Here is a 19,346-nt window from a genome sequence, read left to right as displayed (position 1 = left end):
CTGGTTTTACCAGATGCATCATTCAAGCCAGGCTAGAATCTCTAGAAATAATCTCTTCCTACCCCAGGGGACAAATCTGTCCAGACAACTGGAATCCTAAAGCAGAGAAGTAATAGAAAGCAGCCTGGCAACATTTCTCTACTCACAGGATGACAATAAGAAAAATAAATAAATTGCTATAAAAGATTTTCATTGCTTCCCAAGGGCATAAAAAGATACCCTCGCTCATGACGACTTGTGAAATAAATAAAAAGTCAGAACCTTAATAAATTCTGATTTCCTAACTGATCTTTATTAGTCTTTGTTTTTATAGACTAATCTGAAAAAGACTTTTATAAACATCTGTTTGCATCTTATCCATCGTCCCCAAAGTGGCTAAAACATGTCATAGTCTCCATAATGAGGTTGTCTAGACTTTAAAGAGTATAATAAGATCTTGATGCTGAAATCTTTAGAATGTGACTCTTATAATATCAAATATAAAAATGTTAAGCTTTTACTCTGTCAGGTACCATTCTGGTCCTTTTACGTTATTGCCTCATCTAGTTCTTGTAACTATCCTATTAGGTAGATCTTAAAATATTATTTTCATGTTCACAAATGGGGAAATAAGTTTAGGAAAACATTGCTATTAAGCAGTGGAACAAAGATTTGAACCCATGTGGTCATACACTGAGAACTTTGTAATACAAAATTGTAAATAATCAGTAAAGGTAGAAACCACTTTTTGCTTGAGGATTGTAGACTGATTGTGTGTGTGTGTGTTTCACATCTATCAAAAGGTTAATAGGGGCCAAGTACTAGATTATCTCATTAAATTCTGTTAACACCCTACGATGTATGTACTATTATTATTTGCATATAGGGGAACATGTTTAGGAAGAATCATTTTTGCAAATACACAAACATGAGGGTGGCCTATTTCATTAGAAAAATGTGTCTAGTAATATTCATGGAATTAATAAGTTCAAAGACTACATATACCAGTTAGCTTCACTTTATCCCATCATCATTTGTTGTGCTAGTACAAATGCAGTAAGAAAGAGGATAGCAGTGCTTTATGCCGACTCCCCTCTCCAACCCCACACCGCCTGAATTAAGCAGGAAGAATAACACAGTATGCATGTCTTATTGAACATGGGTCTTATTGAAAATGGGTCAGTATTGTCCACCATCAAAGGACAGACTTTATTTTTAATTTGTCATTTATCAATAACACATTGCTGAAAGGAATTTTTAAGTCCCATTTCATTTCACCATTGGAGTAAAACTCTCCAGATGGTGCCAGGACATACCTCCTCATCCTTCTGAATTTATACCTGTCTTTTTGGGGAAGGCTATGTCTAGGCTCACTTCTTAAGACTAAAACTTTTAGAATCTAAGATTCATAAAATCCTTTTATAAATAACAACTCTATTTGAAGACAAATTTATTTGTGCCCTAAAACCAGCCTACTTGTAAGCCATTACTTTCTGACCAGGGAACCTTCTGTGGCCCTTTTTTAAACAAATCAGAAAATGGTACCTGACTGGTCTTTTTTTCTCCCCGCATTATATAAGTGTACTTAGCGATGGTGTAATCAACAGTGAATTCATACAGATTATTGAATCCTAAACTGCTCAAGTTGAGAACAGTACGTGCTTTTGCTCTGAAGCCAGAAAATTTTACATCCTACCTAGGCTGCCTCCCTAATTTACCAAGTTAATCATGTTCAGTGCCAAAAATTCAGACATGGAAAAATATAAAAAAGAAAACATGATCTCACCATTCAGAGATAACCACTTTTTTTATTGGTAGATAGCCTTCCAGCTTCTAAAAATTATATTTTTTTCAGACTAACAATATGATATACTCTTTTGTAACTTGCCTTTTTGCCTTATAATGTGGACCTCTTTCTGTCAAGCACATATAGATCTATATGATAATTTAGAAATGGCTGCATTGTATCCTAGTGTATGTGGGTCCCATCCTTTATTTGTCAAATCCCATGATGGACAGTTAGACTTCTTACGATTTTTGCTAGTATAAACAGTGTTGCAAAGAACATTGATGTACAGCCATCCATATTTATATATCTGTCTGATAATGTGAGGACTGGCTTTATTCCAGTAGACTTAAATATCAAGAAAGGTTCTTTGAGACTTCCTGTATGAGGGATAAGTTGCTAGTTAGTAGCCATTTTTTATCATCTAAAGGCTCAGCCTGCATTTGGGTTACGCGTAGATTGCCTTAGAAACTGCAATCACAAAGGCACTTCTGCCAGTTATGAATATGACATTGAGAAGCTGTGTTTTTACTCTGTCCTAATTGCTCATATTTAAAACGACTGCTGACTGGCTGCTACCTTAAGGGACAGTTTATATTTTAAGACAATGACACTGGCAGCTGCTAAAGTGTCTATGATATTAACCATACAGGTTGTCTTTGTCCATACAACTGGTTAAGTAATTAAGCGTAGGCTCGCGTGGGGAACACTACTAACGGGGAGCACCTGTTTATAGTCTCATGGGTTGTAAGTTGTAGCTTAATATCTTTTCTCCTCAAAATCATAGCCAGTGGGATAGTTCTGTGATCCTGTCCTTTGGGAAATGGAAGTATCACGCAGGGGAAAGCCTGCCGTTTCTGCCTTGCTGCAGAAGCCAGCAAGCTTACATAACCCCAGAGTACCTGGGGCTACTGAAGCTGGGGAGTTGGGCTGACTACTCTCAAGCTCCCATCATCAGCAAGAAGCAGGTAGCCCAGACCCAAGAGATAGGTTGCACACGTTAAAAGCAAAAAGAGTAGATATATAGTCTTAGAGTGATTTAGAAACAAAAGCAGATGACAGGTAAATATATTCTAGGTCAGCATATCAGCAACAAAGCTCAGGCAGATCACAAACAACTGCCACAGAAAATGACAGAGGATTGTCTGTCATGTGATCGAAGTTAGAGAAATGGCTGATGCCTAACGTTCTTAGTCATAGGGATCTCTGTCACACGTGGAATAGAAAGGCACAGAGATGACAGGTGGTAGGAGTGATTTGACCCTGTATCCACATTGTCATTTAACAGCTAGTTTATCTGCATCAACCTAAATGGTTGCTCAAGCTCTCATCTTGCCAAGTACCCTTGGCCCCAGTCACTGCAGTCTATGTTTGCCTTGATCAGCTCTTCTGCTGCCGCTCTTAATAGTGCTCGCTGGGCTTCAACAACAGAACCTAACCACATGATGCCAGAGGACCTCTTTTCTGCTGGGTGGTTTTGTTGTGGGCTTTTTCTGGGTTTGTTTGTTTTGAAACAGGACTGCTGTCTTCTCTGTAAATCATTCACGATTGTTTTTTAAAATACCATTAAAACTAAAATCACATATTTATGGAAACAGCTATCACATGTTTATGGAAACATGTTTCTGGAAACACTACAAATCTGACCAGTTTGGTGCATTCTCTATCATTATTTTCCTCCATGTCCTAGAAAAAAAAATGGTTAAATATGTATAGATTGACATATATACACTATCAAATGTAAAATGGATGGCTACTGGGAAGCTGCTGCATAGCACAGGGAGATGAACTCCGTTCTTGGTGACGACTTAAGAGATGGGATAGGGAGGGTGGGAGAGAGGCTCAGAGGGAGGGGATATGGGGATATATGTATAAATACAGCTGATTCACTTTGTTGCACAGCAGAAAGTAACCCAACATTGTAAAGCAATTATACTCCAATAAAGATCTGAAAAAAAATATGTATAGAAATTCTGATTCTCCCTTTATACATCCATTGCTTTTCATGCCCCTGTCCCCCAAATAGGAAGAATTTGGTAATTAAAATAGTCAGCAATATAAGGAACTAGAACTCACTTTTTCTAATCAAAAATTAAAAGCTACACTTCCATTTCCTCTTGTTGAAATCCCACCTATCTGTTAAGGGATAATTGCAATGAAGTTTTCCCTGACCCAACTTCTGCACTCGAGGAATATGATTTTTCTCTTCTCTTAACCTCCATTGTACGTAGACTGTAAGAGATGCTATAGGAGACATACAGTTTCATGTTATAGTTGTTTGTACATTTATCCTTTCCTTCCTAGTAACTTATAAGGGTGCCTATTATGGTACTCTGCAGATATTTTATTCAGTAAAAATTTGTGGGTGGATGAAAGGGAGGGAGTAAGGCAAATTATCAATTATATCAATGGCAAATTATATTCCCTGTGTGTAAGCAGTATAGTGGAAGGTGAATTGCAGGACCAGTTCCTGATTCATTGCTAACGATTGGATGATAACTTAATCAACAGACAGTTTTTGAGAAACCACTGTGTGTAATCCACTGTGATAGACACCTGAGCAGTTCTGCGTTTGCTCTTTAATGTAAGTTTCACATATATAATATACTTGGGAGCTTTCCAACCATTTTCTAACATTATTCACGTTTTTATTTGTCGCCCTTTCCCACATTCTCCAGATAGGCAGGTATCATCATCAGACTTTCAGCCTCACAGAAAATTTGTCTTAGGGCCCAATTGCATTTCCTAGTGAAGAAGCAAACATAATGCATGGCTAATAAATAAAACCAAGGACATTTTTAAAAATCCTACTCATTAGCTTTGACATTGAGTCCAAAGACAATCAATAGCAAGTTCTGTGACAGTTGAAATACTGAATATACTGATTTTATTTTTTCTGTGCCATACTTTTCTAAAATCCCTTGAAATACTCAAGTTATCAATTACGTAAATACTAGTCATTTAAAATCCCCAAGAGCTTGGTTGTACATGTTATGAAAATATCATGTTTATGATAGATAAAAGTAAGCATTGCATATTTTCTACATTTGTAGCTTAATATGGATTAAATTTTTAATGCCTTGAAGTAATATTATTGTACTATATGGTTTTACTTTTATCATGTATTTCAATCTTCCTAAAGTTGCTATAATTGAGTTTGTTTGATAATGTGCCTTTATATTGCTATGAGACTTGATAGTTTGCAAAATATGAGGTTCATAATAGAGATAGAGAGTCGAGTTACTACCTGGCAGGGAGGATAAGAAGAAAGTGAAATATAGAAAAGTGATTTAATCTCACTACTGCAGTTTTGTAAAATATAATTTGTTTCTCCCCTAGCACAGCAGAGTTTCATGCTGATAACAAGCTCCTGAATTAATAAATCCATTGCAACTATTGAGACTTTTCCTTTAATAACATAACGAATGCTGAGCATTAAGAAAAGGAAAGGCATTCTTTGTACAGATGTTACCTAGAGCCGATCTACAGCCCTAAGCATAGGAAAAATGCCATCATACCCTGAGCGATATCAATGTGAAAATAATTTGTGCGTCTCAATTAGAATACTGTATTTTCCACACAAAAGCATGCTGTTTCCTGGAACACATTTGCTTATTTTCCAATTGGCAGGATATTTAGGGGTCTATTTTGTTGTCATTACATGTGCTTGACTCCAATTACAGTTAATGGGAGTTGTGTGTCTGTAGTCACAGTAGCCTCTGAACTGCTTCAACATGATTGCTTTCCATTACCATCCTCGTTAAAATAACTTTCATCTCTTCTGCTAACCTGAACTACCATGGTAATCTGGGTTTCTGTTTTCTTTGCATGGATTTATGTGCATGTAATGAAGGATATAGATTACATAACATGGCCTGTTTCTAGTTTTGAAAACATTGCAATATCATTGAGATTCGAATAGGATTAGAACTATTTAAGTAGAGGTAACTGGCTTCTAGACATGCATTTTTGCACAGCACCCTGTTTCTACCATTCTGTTGGAATAAGATAATGTAATATATTTTATCACCTGTGGTATCTAGTGGAAACTAAACTTGTAAAGCATATAAAATATGTGAAAAAAATAAGGTCTACAAAGTAGAAGCACTAGACTTTATCAACAACAAAACTATACATTTAATTCCAATTATTCACAATTTTGACGAGGCAAAAATAATGTGTATTATAAAATCCCCAAGTAGAATTGGTGATGTTCTCTTCCTTAGTATTGGCCTGTGCTGTATTTCCAGAAGAAAAGTGGTCAGCCAGCAGGAAAAAAAAGCGATCAGAAGACAGGGAAAGAGACTTATTAAGTCTTTAAGAAAATGAAGAACCTGAGGAGAACTCTTAAAAACATCATTAGGGACTTTAGAGTCACTTGACTTGGTGGCACTCAACAAATAAACATCTGCCTAGCCTTGCTGGGATAGCCTAGTTAGTACCTGTTGGGTTTGTCAAGCTGTATTGTTTTCAAGATGTTTTGTGATTATAGCATGATTGTAGAGTTCTCAAACGTGCCCTGAAAATACATGTTTGAAATGAAAATATAAATTGTAGAGGATTATCTCCACCAGATATTAAAACATATTATGAAACTAAAATAATGAAATCAGAAGTCACTGGCACAAAAATAGTTGGAAAAATACTTAAGTCAATGGAACAGAAATGTACCCTAGTATATAGATAATTTAATATATGAAAAAGAGATATCATGAATCAGTGTAGAAATTCATGATTATTCAACAAATGGTGCTGGAACAACCCATTTCCTCTTTGCAAGGAAAAAAGCAAGCAAGCCAGCAATGTGGACACTTACCTGACACTGTACAACAAAATAAATTCTAGATCATTTAAATACATATTTCTAAAAAATCAAACCTTAAAGAACAGGAAGAGATATACTTGAATGTTTGTCAAATGTCTCTGGCTAGAGAATGACTTACTAAGCTTAAAAATAAAGGAACAGATCACAGTGTAAAAGATCGATCAATTTAGCTACTTAAAAATAATAAAAATGAAACCATATGTTCCTAAAAGCCCATACCTCAAACCAAATAAAAGGCAATCAACAAACTAAGGAAAATATTTCAATTGGTTACTATCTTTAATATGTAGAGTTCAAAAAAAAAAAGCAAAACCCTAAGACCCTAATAGATGATTGGGCAAGGGATATGACTAGCATTTAAAGGAAGAAATATAAATGGGTAATAACATATGAAAATGTCCACTTTACTAAGATTTGAAGAAGGGCAAAAAGAATCCAATGCCATTAGTCACTTTTCATATTAACACGTTTTTAAAAGATTAATACCCAACAGTAAGATAAGACAGACAAATTCATTTACTTACTGCCAATTGGATTTAAATTAATACAGCTCTTCTGGAATACAATTTGGACTTAATTTTGCATACTTAACAATGCCACTTCTCCGCGTGATGTATATAATAAGATATAAACTATAAGGATATTCATTGCAAGGCTTTTTATAATAGAAAAAAATTGGAAGCAACCTACATGTCCAGCAGTAGAGAAATGGTTAACCAAATTGTGACATATTTATATAAAAAGAAGAGTATGTGGCCATTAAAAATCATGTTTTCAACATCATGTTTCAGAAGTTTAATGACATGGAAAATTTCTACAATAAAATGTTCAGTGACAAAGTAGAACACCAAATTGCATGTATAGTTTGAGCTCAACTTTTTTTTTTTTAAAGACACTATTCTGATAAGTGAAGAGAACAAATCTGGTCAACAAATTGAGCAACTGGCTGTCCTCCCCCAAGAGTTTAGGCCCAAGCCTGATACAGTTGCCACCTTCCTTCCAGTCGTTTCTAGTGAATGAGAAACTGTCTCAAGTCAGGATCCCCAAAAGCACAGAAAAAAACATAAACAGTTTTGGAATCATGGGACAGAAGGGGAAAAAGATGTAAGTTCGTATGATATGATTTCAGTATAACAGTCTGAAATAAATTATCTTTCATCAGTGTTTGGCATGCAAATAGCTACTCAATAGAGGTTTCCTAAAGCAACCTAAAGTTTTCTTGGTTTTCTTAGCCTGAGCTGCATAAACCCCATCCTCTGTTTGCTCTTTCTGCTGGAAACAGTGCCTGTCCATTGATGCTCAATCTGCCACACCATCATTTTTGAAGAGTTTTAGAGAAAAGAAAGCTCACAGTAAATTGCAGAGGCTTTCTTTTACTTTGTTTTCTGGCCAACTAATTAGCATTAAAACAGGATATTTTGTAACACAATGTGCAGTATATGCGAGGCACACTTATTTTATGTTACCCTATTGGGAGGGTATAGTTGCATTGTATTAGGTCAACATTGGTACATCTAACATGCCTATGAAGCACCAGGAAGGAAACAGTTCTTCCATAGACAACAGATGGACACCTAACCTGGGGGAAATGAATAATGGACATGGTCTTTTTATCACAGATTTTCAATCTCAACTTGACCTTCTCATGCAATATACAACACACAGCCCTGTACCTTTGGCATACACTCACTTTGTTAGAGGAGTAATTAAATGTTCCCAGGTTACATACCACAGGCTTGAGTCCTTCGGTTTATCTCACACCACGTTTTGTTTAAGCTTTATCTATGATATGCTTATTCCTCAGTTATTTCACTTGACAAAGTTTTCAGTAGGAAGGAAATTAGCAGTGTAGATTTAGATATGGATCTGAAATTTTGTGACATTCAGGTATTTCATGGATGATGTGCTTTTGTACATTGTTGTCGAATAAATTGCAGGAATTTTAGAGCAATACAAAAACAGGTTTAATCTATTCACTCAGGACTTCTTTGGGAAGGTTTTGAGATGAGTGCCAAAGCAATTTATGCTCAGAAAAAGCATAAAGCGTCTTGGTCTTATGACAGTGGGGGAAGCCTTGACAGTGGTTTGAGCTGGTTAACCTGATATTCACAATGCGCAGAAGCATGTTATAGCTGGGCTATGTGTTTATATTCTGTTTTTGTGACAGATTGGCATGTTGTTTTAGGTTTGGTCACCCTTCATCCATGAACTGCACATTTTGATATAACTACGCCCCTCTTCAATTTCATACTATGACCAGGCTACTCTCTATAATATCAGAATCTTTTTTTTTTCCTTATAAATTTATTTATTTATTTATTTTATTGGCTGTGTTGGGTCTTTTTTGCTGTACGCGGGCTTTCGTTTTAGTTGCGGTGAGTGGGGGCTACTCTTTGTTGTGGTGCATGGGCTCTAGATGCGTGGGCTTCAGTAGTTGCAGCCCTTGGGCTCAATAGTTGTGGCTCACGAGCTCTAAAGCACAGGCTCAGTAGTTGTGGCGCACAGGCTTCGTTGCTCCGCGGCATGTGGGATCTTCCTGGAGCAGGGATCGAACCCGTGTCCCCTGCATTGGCAGGCGGATTCTCAGCCACTGCGCCACCTAGGAAGCCCTATAATATCAGAATCTTTTCACCGTCACATGGGGCATCAAGCCTTTGGTGACCAAAAAGAATGTGATTGTGTATGTATGCCCAACTATGGTGGATTTAGAGGATACATATTGGGACTGACATCTCAGGCTCTACCGTTACATTAATCCTTGTGTTTACAAACAATAGAATCCCTTAATGAATTCTTAGACCATGAGGATACATTAGACTCTCTAGGCTTTTTTATTCACTGTGTTACCTCATGCATTCAGAAAATGGAAACAGAGGAAGATTATGACAAATCATGTTCCCTCGACCTCTGATGAAATGTATTTTCCTGTATCTCATTGCACAATATCCCCAACAAGTATGCACACATGGCCTGATGCCTCCCCCCATCTTCCTCTCTTTGATTTCCAAAAACACAACAAGGCAAGTTGGAAAGGGAAGCCACTACTTATTAACAAAAGCCCTCCATGTCATCTCATGTAAATACATATTTTTTAAACTATTGACTTTTTGGAGGAGAGACTCCTATTTTTTTCCATCTAAACTATTCTAGTATCAGTAATGTTGGGAGAATAAGACTGAGTAGAAAAGTGGATTTGGTTCGGTCTGGGTCTCCTGGAGCTCTCAAATCATATCACGTGGGCACCTGCCTCCTTCACCTATGTTCCCAAATAACAAATGCAATCACTCTCACAATCACCCAAATTACTCCATCATCTCGGACAGCAGTAATAACTAGCATTTGCTCTTTTCTCATAAATTTGATGCCAACTATGTGTCCTGATCTTATGAGGGTCAGACCACTGATTTTTGCCCGTTAGTATTTAATACTGTAAGTATAGAAGTTGCATTTTTAAAAATTTTATGATTCTCAATCTCTGCCTCAAAGAAGGCATGAATCCAAGTATGAAAAGTTGCTCTCACTAGATTGCAAGCTATTAGAATGTGAAAAGAGATGAATGTTTATATTCATATATATTTGTATTATATATATATATATATATATATATATATATAAAACATGTTATCCTCCAAATTGCACTTCTACCCTGATCCATACAAGTCTAGAGTATAATTATATATTTTGTGCCTAAAATAGTTTTAACATAAACAGAGAATCATAAATAAATCACAAAAACCCAGATCAGTCATTGCTGCCATTGTTTCTAATGTCATTTTTTCATAAACAGTGTTGGAGGTTGACATTTCAAAAATACAAGTGATGATCTTTATAGAATTGCTTCTCTTATAATTATCTCATAAACATAGGGACAAAATAGGTACCAAAAAAATTTAAAGAGAGAGAGACAGAAAGAGAAGGAAGGAAGGGAGAGAAGGAGAAAGGAAGGGAAGAAATATGATAATTCTCTTTTGTGTATGCCAAGAACTGGATTTGGGCCATGAACCAGTGTTTATTCTGCCTTCCAAAAACTTCAATGTCCTTTCCTCAGTTCATTTTGACTTGAAAGTTTATTTTCTCACACCAGATGCTACCAATAAAGTTGCAGGTTGATGTGACTCCTGACATCACTTCGTTTACTGCTGCAAGGCTACGTTTTTGTATGTGGTACTTCTCTCGAATCCAGTGGGCAGTGAGTGGTGGTATGGGGTACCAATAGCATTCCTGGAGTGAGTGTGAATGCCAGCTGACCTTAGTGTGTAGGACCACCAAGGCACAAGCCTTTTTTTTTGAGCTGAGACAGTCCTCTGTGAATGGTACCATCTTTCTCATATCTGATAGCTTTAACACTAAATGCTTAAATGCTAGCAATGTGATGGTAACCATCATATTGTACTCTCATTTGTAAATGTCTTCTAAGAAGTCCCAAAATAATCTGTATGCAAACCAGTGACGTCTAAGTAATAAGCCCTTTATCTAGGAATGTTATCTTTACATTTTTAGCTGAATTGTGATCCATATCACAAACTAAATAATGGATTTTTTTAATGGTATCTTTAAAAGGATTCCCAAATAATGCATCACTCAGATATATCTCTGAATAAAGAAAATGTCTGTTTCTTTCTCACCTCTCAGTGATATTATTGCATTATTAGGCACTTTAAGCTTATGGCTGGTTGGTTCAGTGCACTCATATTGTGGTGTTAATAGGGCCAAGGTCATGGATGCCAGTTAGCTTTGCTCTGTGTACTGACCACAGACTACATGGAATCACTGAAGAAACACTAGCACAGTTGAGAAAGATCCCATGGCAAAATCTCAGCGTTTCTCACCGTCCATCCTCCCCATGGGACAGGCAGGATGTGTTCCTTGGGTATCATCTTAGGGAGGAAATGAGTAGGAGCTTGGGAGGCCCCAGCATCTACTCTGAACAAAGCAGGCCTGACATTGAGGCATTACCTTTGCATTATAAGCCCCCATCATACCATTGATTTGCTGTGTAACCTTCAGCACTAAAGCAGAGATAATAGGATGGAATGAAATGGGCTTACCTCCCGGGGATGTTGTGTGAATTAGCAAATTAACGAGTGTGAAGTGTTAGCATTTATGTAAGTGCTGGTGGTTGTCATTATTTCTAGGGACCTAGTCTCATTCTAAATAGAGAATGTTAGTATATTATGCTTTTGTCAGAAAGAGATCATCACCCACATCAGTTGCATTTAAGCTGAGCATAAAACAGAGGTGATAATAACATAGTAGTGGTCGTCACAATGCAGAGCTGTAAACCTTTTTCCTATTAAAGCTAAAACTATTTTCAGCAACTTTCAATGCTTTTAAACTTTGCTTTCCAAGCTTTGTGCCAACAGTTCTCTCTACAGTGATTATTTTTCCTGTGACGGGTGAGGGGAATGGAACCTATTCATTATTCATTCCCATAATGACTATATAATGTATTGAACTTGTTTACATCACACAATCAGGCAAAGACTTGGTAGCTGATTTGATTGCCACATATTGCAATCATTGTAAGAAAGAAAAACTCTTTTTTTGTTCTGCCCACGCTGGCGTCCTCTAGAGATAGCCAACATACAGATTGAAAACTCATGGGGAATTGAAGTGCTTTCCAACAAAGGCACTGTACATAGATCGTTTCAATTTAACATCTTTACCAAGGAGTTTTGTTGTCACCTGCTATTTCCAAGGGGACTGTGCTTGAGCGAATTCTTCCATTTCTTTTATCACTCAGACTTCACTTACCAAGAAAAGTCATTTAATACTGATTGCAAACTCTTGAACTCAGCCTGGGAGCTGCAGCGTGAACTCCTCAGATCTGGGCTCCTTGTAACTTATTTACATATTCATTTGAAGTGATTTTTCAGGACTGTTTGAAAACCTCTCTCAACCTGCCATCATGTAATAGCCGAGATCTAAAGCTCACCATGTTTTTGGTTCTTTTTCTTTCTGTCTTACAGATAACAGACGAGTACCTTTGGAAAGGTCACGCTCTCGCCACAATGGAGCTATCTCATCTAAGTGATTCCTGATGCCAAAGAATATGAAAATATTTAAGTAAACAAAATCCTACATTTTGAGAAGAACAAAACATGCACTCAAAGGATGGAGAGGAAATAAATAAGGACATATCTGCAAAGATCAAGCTAAGCTGAGTGAAATAGCATGCATATGTAAAGCTATTGCAAGACTCCTCCCACAATTATACTAATACGAACACAATTACCAGGATTATAAAACATGTGTTCCATTTTAGTGTAAAGGTGTGTATTATTTGTTATTATATGTGGCCTGACAGTGATGATGAAAAGTGTAAGAAATTGAAGAGTTCTGAAGGCTTTCAAAACCCTTCAATCTGTCAAAAATGTATAATATTACTCAAATTTGAAGTCACCACCCGCCCCCCCCCCAAAAAAAAAAGGAAAAAAAGAGAAGAAAAAAAATAGAATTACTCAATGTCTACATCTGATTCCTGTTATATAGAAAAGGAAAAAGCCAGTGAAAATGTGCATGTTAATGGTTTGGAAAGGTGCCACTATTGCACACTCTGTAAAAAAAAGTCATTTTGGAAACTCAGAAGAAGTACTGCTTCACCCCCATCAAGTTACTTAGAATCTTATCTCAAGTGAAAGTTGATGGATTCATCTGCTTTAGCCGAAATTAAACTTATCATTAATCTACAGTTTCAGCATGATATTGCAGGCACTTATCATTGCTAAAAATAAACCAAAGTTTAACAGAAGCAGTTAGAGAAAGTGATTTAAACTTTATTTAAAGAGGTATTTTCTAGTTATGCACATATATCTACTTTATACAAATACTTTATATGGCTATTTTTGAGAAAAACCTCACGTTTTCATGTTTATGCTAGGGCTGAACCTGCACATTCTGTCACCTTTATTCAGATTTTTAAAGGTAAATATTGATCCCTATTCTCCATGGTTTATTTCTTTTCTCTATTGCTTCTTTCTCCCACGACCCCCTTGAAGGCAGGGAATAGAGTTCTAGGAGAACTGAGAGGAAAAAGATTTCTCTCTGCAGGAGGCAGCAGAGAACTGAAAGGTCAATTGTTTTATCTGCCTCTACTCTCCTTTCCAATTCTGCTGTGGTGATCTGAAGAAGAAGAAATTATATGTATGTGTCTGTATATATGTGTATATATTTATATCTCCTGCTACAATAATTCCACATCCCAGTAACTAAGTGAACTTCTCAATCATCATCATACTTACTTACCTTATAGCAACAAATTGAAATGATGCTGCCAAAACAACTCTGGGGGGGGGAGAAACCGGCTCTACATTTTTCTTACATAGGTGAGAGAGGAAAAGTTATACTTAACTTGTCTATTATTTTTTAAAATACATTGAAATAATGTGGTATAACTTCTCTGGACTAATCCATGCAGATGATTGTGATTATTGTAAAAGATTTCTTATATGTATATTTCTTATATAGAAAATCCTATTTCTACTTCCTCCAAAGCACATTATAGACATTCAGAAAGAACAAATGACTGGCTTGGCAAGTCACTACCTGAGATAATGTAAGCAAGTGACCAATAGCTCACAATTTCCTTTATACAGATGTATAGTGATTCAAACTGCTGCCTTTTCCTCCAGTGCATTCTTACTTGGGTCTTATCCTTTACGAAGCTCTGAAGCTGCTACAATAGAGAAATCAAAAACAGTAACAGGATCTGAGATTTTACAATTTTATCCCATCTTAAGACACACACATGTATACACACAAACAAGTTTAAGGGACATATCAATTTCGCACACTTTTTTAAACAATAACAACAACAACAAAGATTTCGGTTCTACTAATTTATGTAAATACTTAATGTAGGTATTTTTAACTTCACAGTCTTTTCTGAAATCTTCATGGTATGGCTTCTTTGAGTCTTTTGATAGCTTTTCAGACTGTAGGAGAATGATATTTTAAAATATTCACCCTGACTAATATTTAGGGGCATCTGCCATGCCACGTTATCAAGCTGGTCAAGGTAGAAATACTGATGCGTATTACCTTTTCCAGATGCAAACTTGCCTTATTTTGTAGTTTGTGAAAACAAAGAGTCCTATTATTGATAAATTATATATTTGTATTTAGAATAATCCCACATGCTTTTCACAAACATTATGAGAACATTCAGGGTCTTTCACGAAGTTCTGATAACAATTAAAGGGTTTGCTTCCCAGATTTATAATGGTCCTGCTCTAGTTATTTGCACTTTTGTTTTAGATTGACAATTATCACCAAAAAAAAGTACCTAGTGACATTTCTGGTATAGAATCAAATTATACTAAAGTCTTTTGTTGGGTTTATTACTGCCACATGTGACAAGCACCAGTTTCTGTAGATTTTCTTCAGAATGTTTTCTAAAAGTGCAAAACCCTGTAAAACGTTTACTAGTTGTATTAGTTTCCTTTGGCTCGTGTAACAAATTATCACAAACTTGGTGAGCTAACGTATCAGAAATTATTCTTTTGTAGTTATAGTGGCCAGATGTCCAAAATCAAGGGCCATGCTCCCTGCAGCGGCTCTAGAGGAAAATATTCCCTTGCTTCTTCCAGCTTCAGGTGGCTGTTGACATTCTTTGGGTTATGACCACATCTCTCTCTGCTCTGTCTTCACATCGCCTTCTCCTCTGTGTATTTAATCTCCCCTATGCCTCTCTCTTATAAGGACACTTTTATTGGAATTTAGGGCCCACCTAAATAATCCAGGATAATTTCATGTGAAGACCCTAAACTTAATTACATCTGTAAGACCCTTTTTCCAAATAAGGTAACATCCATAGGTTCTGGGGATTAGGATGTGGATATACCTTTTTGGTGGTGACCTTTAGCCCACTCTTGTCTGCCTTCTGGACCCCCAAATTTATGTCCGTCCCATGTGCAAAATATATTCACCCTATCCCAGCATTCCCAAAAGTCTCAACCCTAAGTCTAAAATCTCAATCGCATCTAAACATCTTCAGTTCAAAAGTCCCAAATCTCATCTAGATCATCTAAATCAGCAATAGGTGAAAACCCCGGGGCAAAATTCCTTTGCATCTATGAATCAGTGAAGCAAGACATCAACAGGGCTCCAGCTTCCAAAATACAGTGGTGGGACAGGCATATGATAATAGTTATAGACATTCCTATTCCAAAATGGAGAAAATGAAACAGTCATGGAAAGGAGTCACCTGTCCTGATGATTTTCAGAATTTGGCCAGGCAGAACCCCCTTAGGTTTCAAGGCTTGACAACAATGCTCCTTGTCTCAGGGCTACACCCTTTAGGCCTGCAGCTCTGGCCTCTTGGCCCATAGATCAAGTCTCTGCCTCTGTGCCCATGGCTTGTACTTCTGCCTCTAACCTGCAGCTCTGCCCTAGGGTTGATCTTTTCTATCGAAGGGCAGCACCGATTTGCAGCTTTATCAGCCTGTTTCCTGCCTGTAAAGTTTTGGTAGTCTGACAGCCTTCTCTCATTTTGTCCTCTGTCCCTTTCAGGCCAAGCGGGAACTGTTTCTGCTGGTGTAACTTTCTCAAAAACTTTGTGAGCTCCCCATGTATATCATATTGATTTAATAGTGAGACAAGAGAGTCCTCACAGATCTTTGCCAGATAATGCCACCTCTATTCCTGGCTTCTACTGAGATGATTGAGTGGATCAGTGAGTCAGTGCCTAACCTCTGTAGCACTAACCAAAGGTTGTCCAGCCTTGGCTTTATCTCCAGAGCACACTATCCTTACAGTGACTCTCTTTGTTTTAGCATCTTTTGCAATCTGAATAAGCTCAGAATTTCCTGAATCATCAAGTCCTGGTTCCTTTCTGTGTAACAGTTCTTTCTTCGATTTGTACCTTTCCTCTTATATTTTACTATAAGCTCAAGAAACAACCCTTCCAGCCTTTATACATGCTCTAATTCCAAAGCCACTTCTACATTTTTAGGTATTTGTTATAGCAGTCCCTGACTTCCTGGTACCAAAATCTGTAATTTGTTGCTGTGATTGCTGTAACAGAGTACTCCGAACGTGGTCACTTAAAACAATAGGCATTTATTCTCGTACTCTTTTGGAGGCCAGAAGTCCTAAGTTGAGGTATTGGCAGGGCTGTACTCCCTCTGGAGACTCTAGGAGGAAACCTGTTCCTTGCCTCTCCCAGTTTCTTGTGCCTGTCATAATTCCTTGGCTTGTGGCCAAATCTCTCTCTGCTCTGTCTTCCTATCACCTTTCCCTCTGTATATCTAATCTACCTCTGCCTCCTTCTTATAAAGACACTCGTGAAGGCATTTAAGGCCCACCAGTTTATCCATGATAATCTCCTCATCTCAAGATCCTTAACTTAATTACATCTGTGAAGACCCTCTTCCCAAATAAGTTAACGTCACAAGTTCTGAGAATTGGGACATGGACATATCTTTGGGGAGCCACCATTCAGCTCACAACACTAGTCACTGCACATAAATGTACTTTTCCCTTTTTTAAAATGCGTCCTTGGTGCTCAAGCCAAATTCAAGGTTGTCTCTAAAAGCTATTGTATGCACAGGCTACTGCATGCTTTGATGTTAAATGGCTGAACAGGCTATTCTAAAATTCAGTTTATACTTTTGTGAGTATGGCCAATTAGCTTGAAAAAATAATTGGTTCCAACTCTGAGCTCTGGTGTATCTTTTCTGCCCCTTTTATGGAGTCTCTGACCAAATGTTTTCTATGATTAATAATGTAGGTATAAAACTACCTCTGATACAGAAGGCTTCTTTACAAGTTTATTTTAGATATTGTGAATCGCTCAGCTGAAAGGAGAGGTGACAGCAGAGCCTGTCTGAATGGATATTGAGGGAGATTGTGCCCATACCAAGACACTCAGAAGAAGAATTTCAGTAGCAGTAGAACTGTGGATTCATGTTCTCGTTTTGCATCGGCATAAACACCTGTCTCTTTGCAGGACCAAGGCTGACTTGCAATGTATCTGTAATGCATACTTACTTATTCAATAAAGTTAAGATTACATTAAATGTTGTGCTGCCTGTGATAATTAATGTTAAGGATGGGTGAAAAGGCACAAACTGAAGTATAAAGATGGAATGTAAGAACATTCTAGAAGGAGAAGCTTCAACTTAACAGAAGTACAAAAGTATTTCTATAAGGACCTGGTCTGGTGGAAATCATGGAATATAATCAAAGACACACACACCAGTGGGAATCTTAAGATTTTCTTGAAATATTCTTTAGCACTTCTTGCCAGAGTAGTGGAGAGATGTTTGCGCAACCGAAAAGTCCAGAAAAGTGAGAAGAGTGATTTACATCCTCCAGAGAAACTGCTTCTACAGAAAAGGGTTTTTTACCTTGATTATAGAATGAAAGTAAATGGGCTTCAAATGCTCAGAGGGGTAAAAATCTAGAATTAGTAATAAAGGATTGTAAATCATTATTATCTGGAGAGCTTTCAAAAGAATCTCTCATCATAGGTGGGCCAACTTGAAGATGGAGGGCTGGACAAGATAATAACCAGGTCTATAAATCATATGGTCCAAAGTACCTGGCAAGACCATTGTTCCCCTTGGAATGGTTTGCTCCGGGAATCAAATACATTGGCCTTTTCTCACCCAGAGACCCAGATAGGCAAACTCCTTTGTAGGGAGTCTGAAAACCTTAGTATCCACAACTAGGGGAATTCAAGCTTAATGCCAAGAGCTCAAAAGAAAATGGAAATCTGGAAATTGATCTATATGCAATGCATGTAACATGGTGTATAGGTTTGATTTATAGTAAAAAGAAAGCTATAGCCAAAGATCCCATTTACAGACTGAATTTATTTAGATGTCTAGAGTCCCAATAGCCATAAATAAAATATTATTATAGTTAGTATCCATTGCAGGGAAAAACAGGTTGCAAATTCATGAATTGTACAAATCACGACTTTGTTCCTAATTCTTGGATATTAGCCAGAGTTCAGACTTTAGCCATGATGACCTTATATCTTGGCTGATAGAAGTTCAGCCAGTATTTTTACCTATGTTTTGACTAAGGTGCAGACACTATTTTCACCTTTTGATGTGTATGAGCAAAGCACAAGTGCTCTTATCATGTTATTAGAAATACTAATAATAAACCTTTAACTTCTCTACTTCACTAAAGACTCCAGTGTGGCTATTCTAATCACCGAGCGCCCATTCAGTGGGCACTACTTTTCAGGACACAATTATGAATTAAACACAGCTCCTGCCTTCAGGAATCTCACAGTCTAAGGGGAGATTGGACATGTACAAAAAGAACTGTGATTCAGAATGGAAAGAAAGTGATCAGCGTCCTAAGGGGTACAGATAAGGCCTAGGGGAGTTCAGAAAAAACAATTGACTTAGTTTTAGAGAGGTGAGGCGAGATGGGTATTGAGGTGGAAAGAAGGTATTAGTATAGACTTTTTGGCGCTGGTGGCATGCGAAATGAAATTTAAAGGGTAAGTAGATTTGGGCATAAGTTTTTATTCATTCAGTCAAAATTTAGTGAGCACCGACCCCAATGCTAGGCTCTGAGACCATAGCAGTGAACCAGACAGATGTGGGTCCTATCCTCATGGAATGTAACGTCCTTTTGAGGAGGGAGGGAAGGCATGAGCAGAAGTACAAGCTTGGATGTGCATCTTCAAGGGATATGGAACAATTTGGTTGCACTAGAACGTACAGTCCTTGAAAGGCTGCAGTGGTGGTGTGGTTTGGGATTGATTTCATAAATGTTAGGAAACACTGAGGGATT

At 37.3% G+C, this 19,346-nt stretch overlaps 1 protein-coding gene across 4 annotated transcripts in view; it reads left to right on the top strand.

Moving 5' to 3' along the window:
- Positions 1 to 17,596, top strand: part of DIAPH2 (diaphanous related formin 2) — an 824,692-nt gene extending 807,096 nt beyond the window's left edge. For all 4 annotated transcript variants that reach the window (XM_057717321.1, XM_057717320.1, XM_057717322.1 and 1 more), the window contains one exon: positions 12,560 to 17,596. In XM_057717321.1, the coding sequence (XP_057573304.1) occupies positions 12,560 to 12,624 (65 nt within the window). In that variant the 3' untranslated portion in view covers positions 12,625 to 17,596. The remainder of the gene's footprint in view (positions 1 to 12,559) is intronic.
- The last annotated feature ends 1,750 nt before the right edge of the window (positions 17,597 to 19,346 follow it).

This window comes from Hippopotamus amphibius, chromosome X (assembly GCF_030028045.1).
Source record: "Hippopotamus amphibius kiboko isolate mHipAmp2 chromosome X, mHipAmp2.hap2, whole genome shotgun sequence".
NCBI lineage: Eukaryota > Metazoa > Chordata > Mammalia > Artiodactyla > Hippopotamidae > Hippopotamus > Hippopotamus amphibius.
The sequence above is the reverse complement of the archived record's forward strand: the minus strand, read 5'-3'. Positions and strand labels throughout refer to the sequence as shown.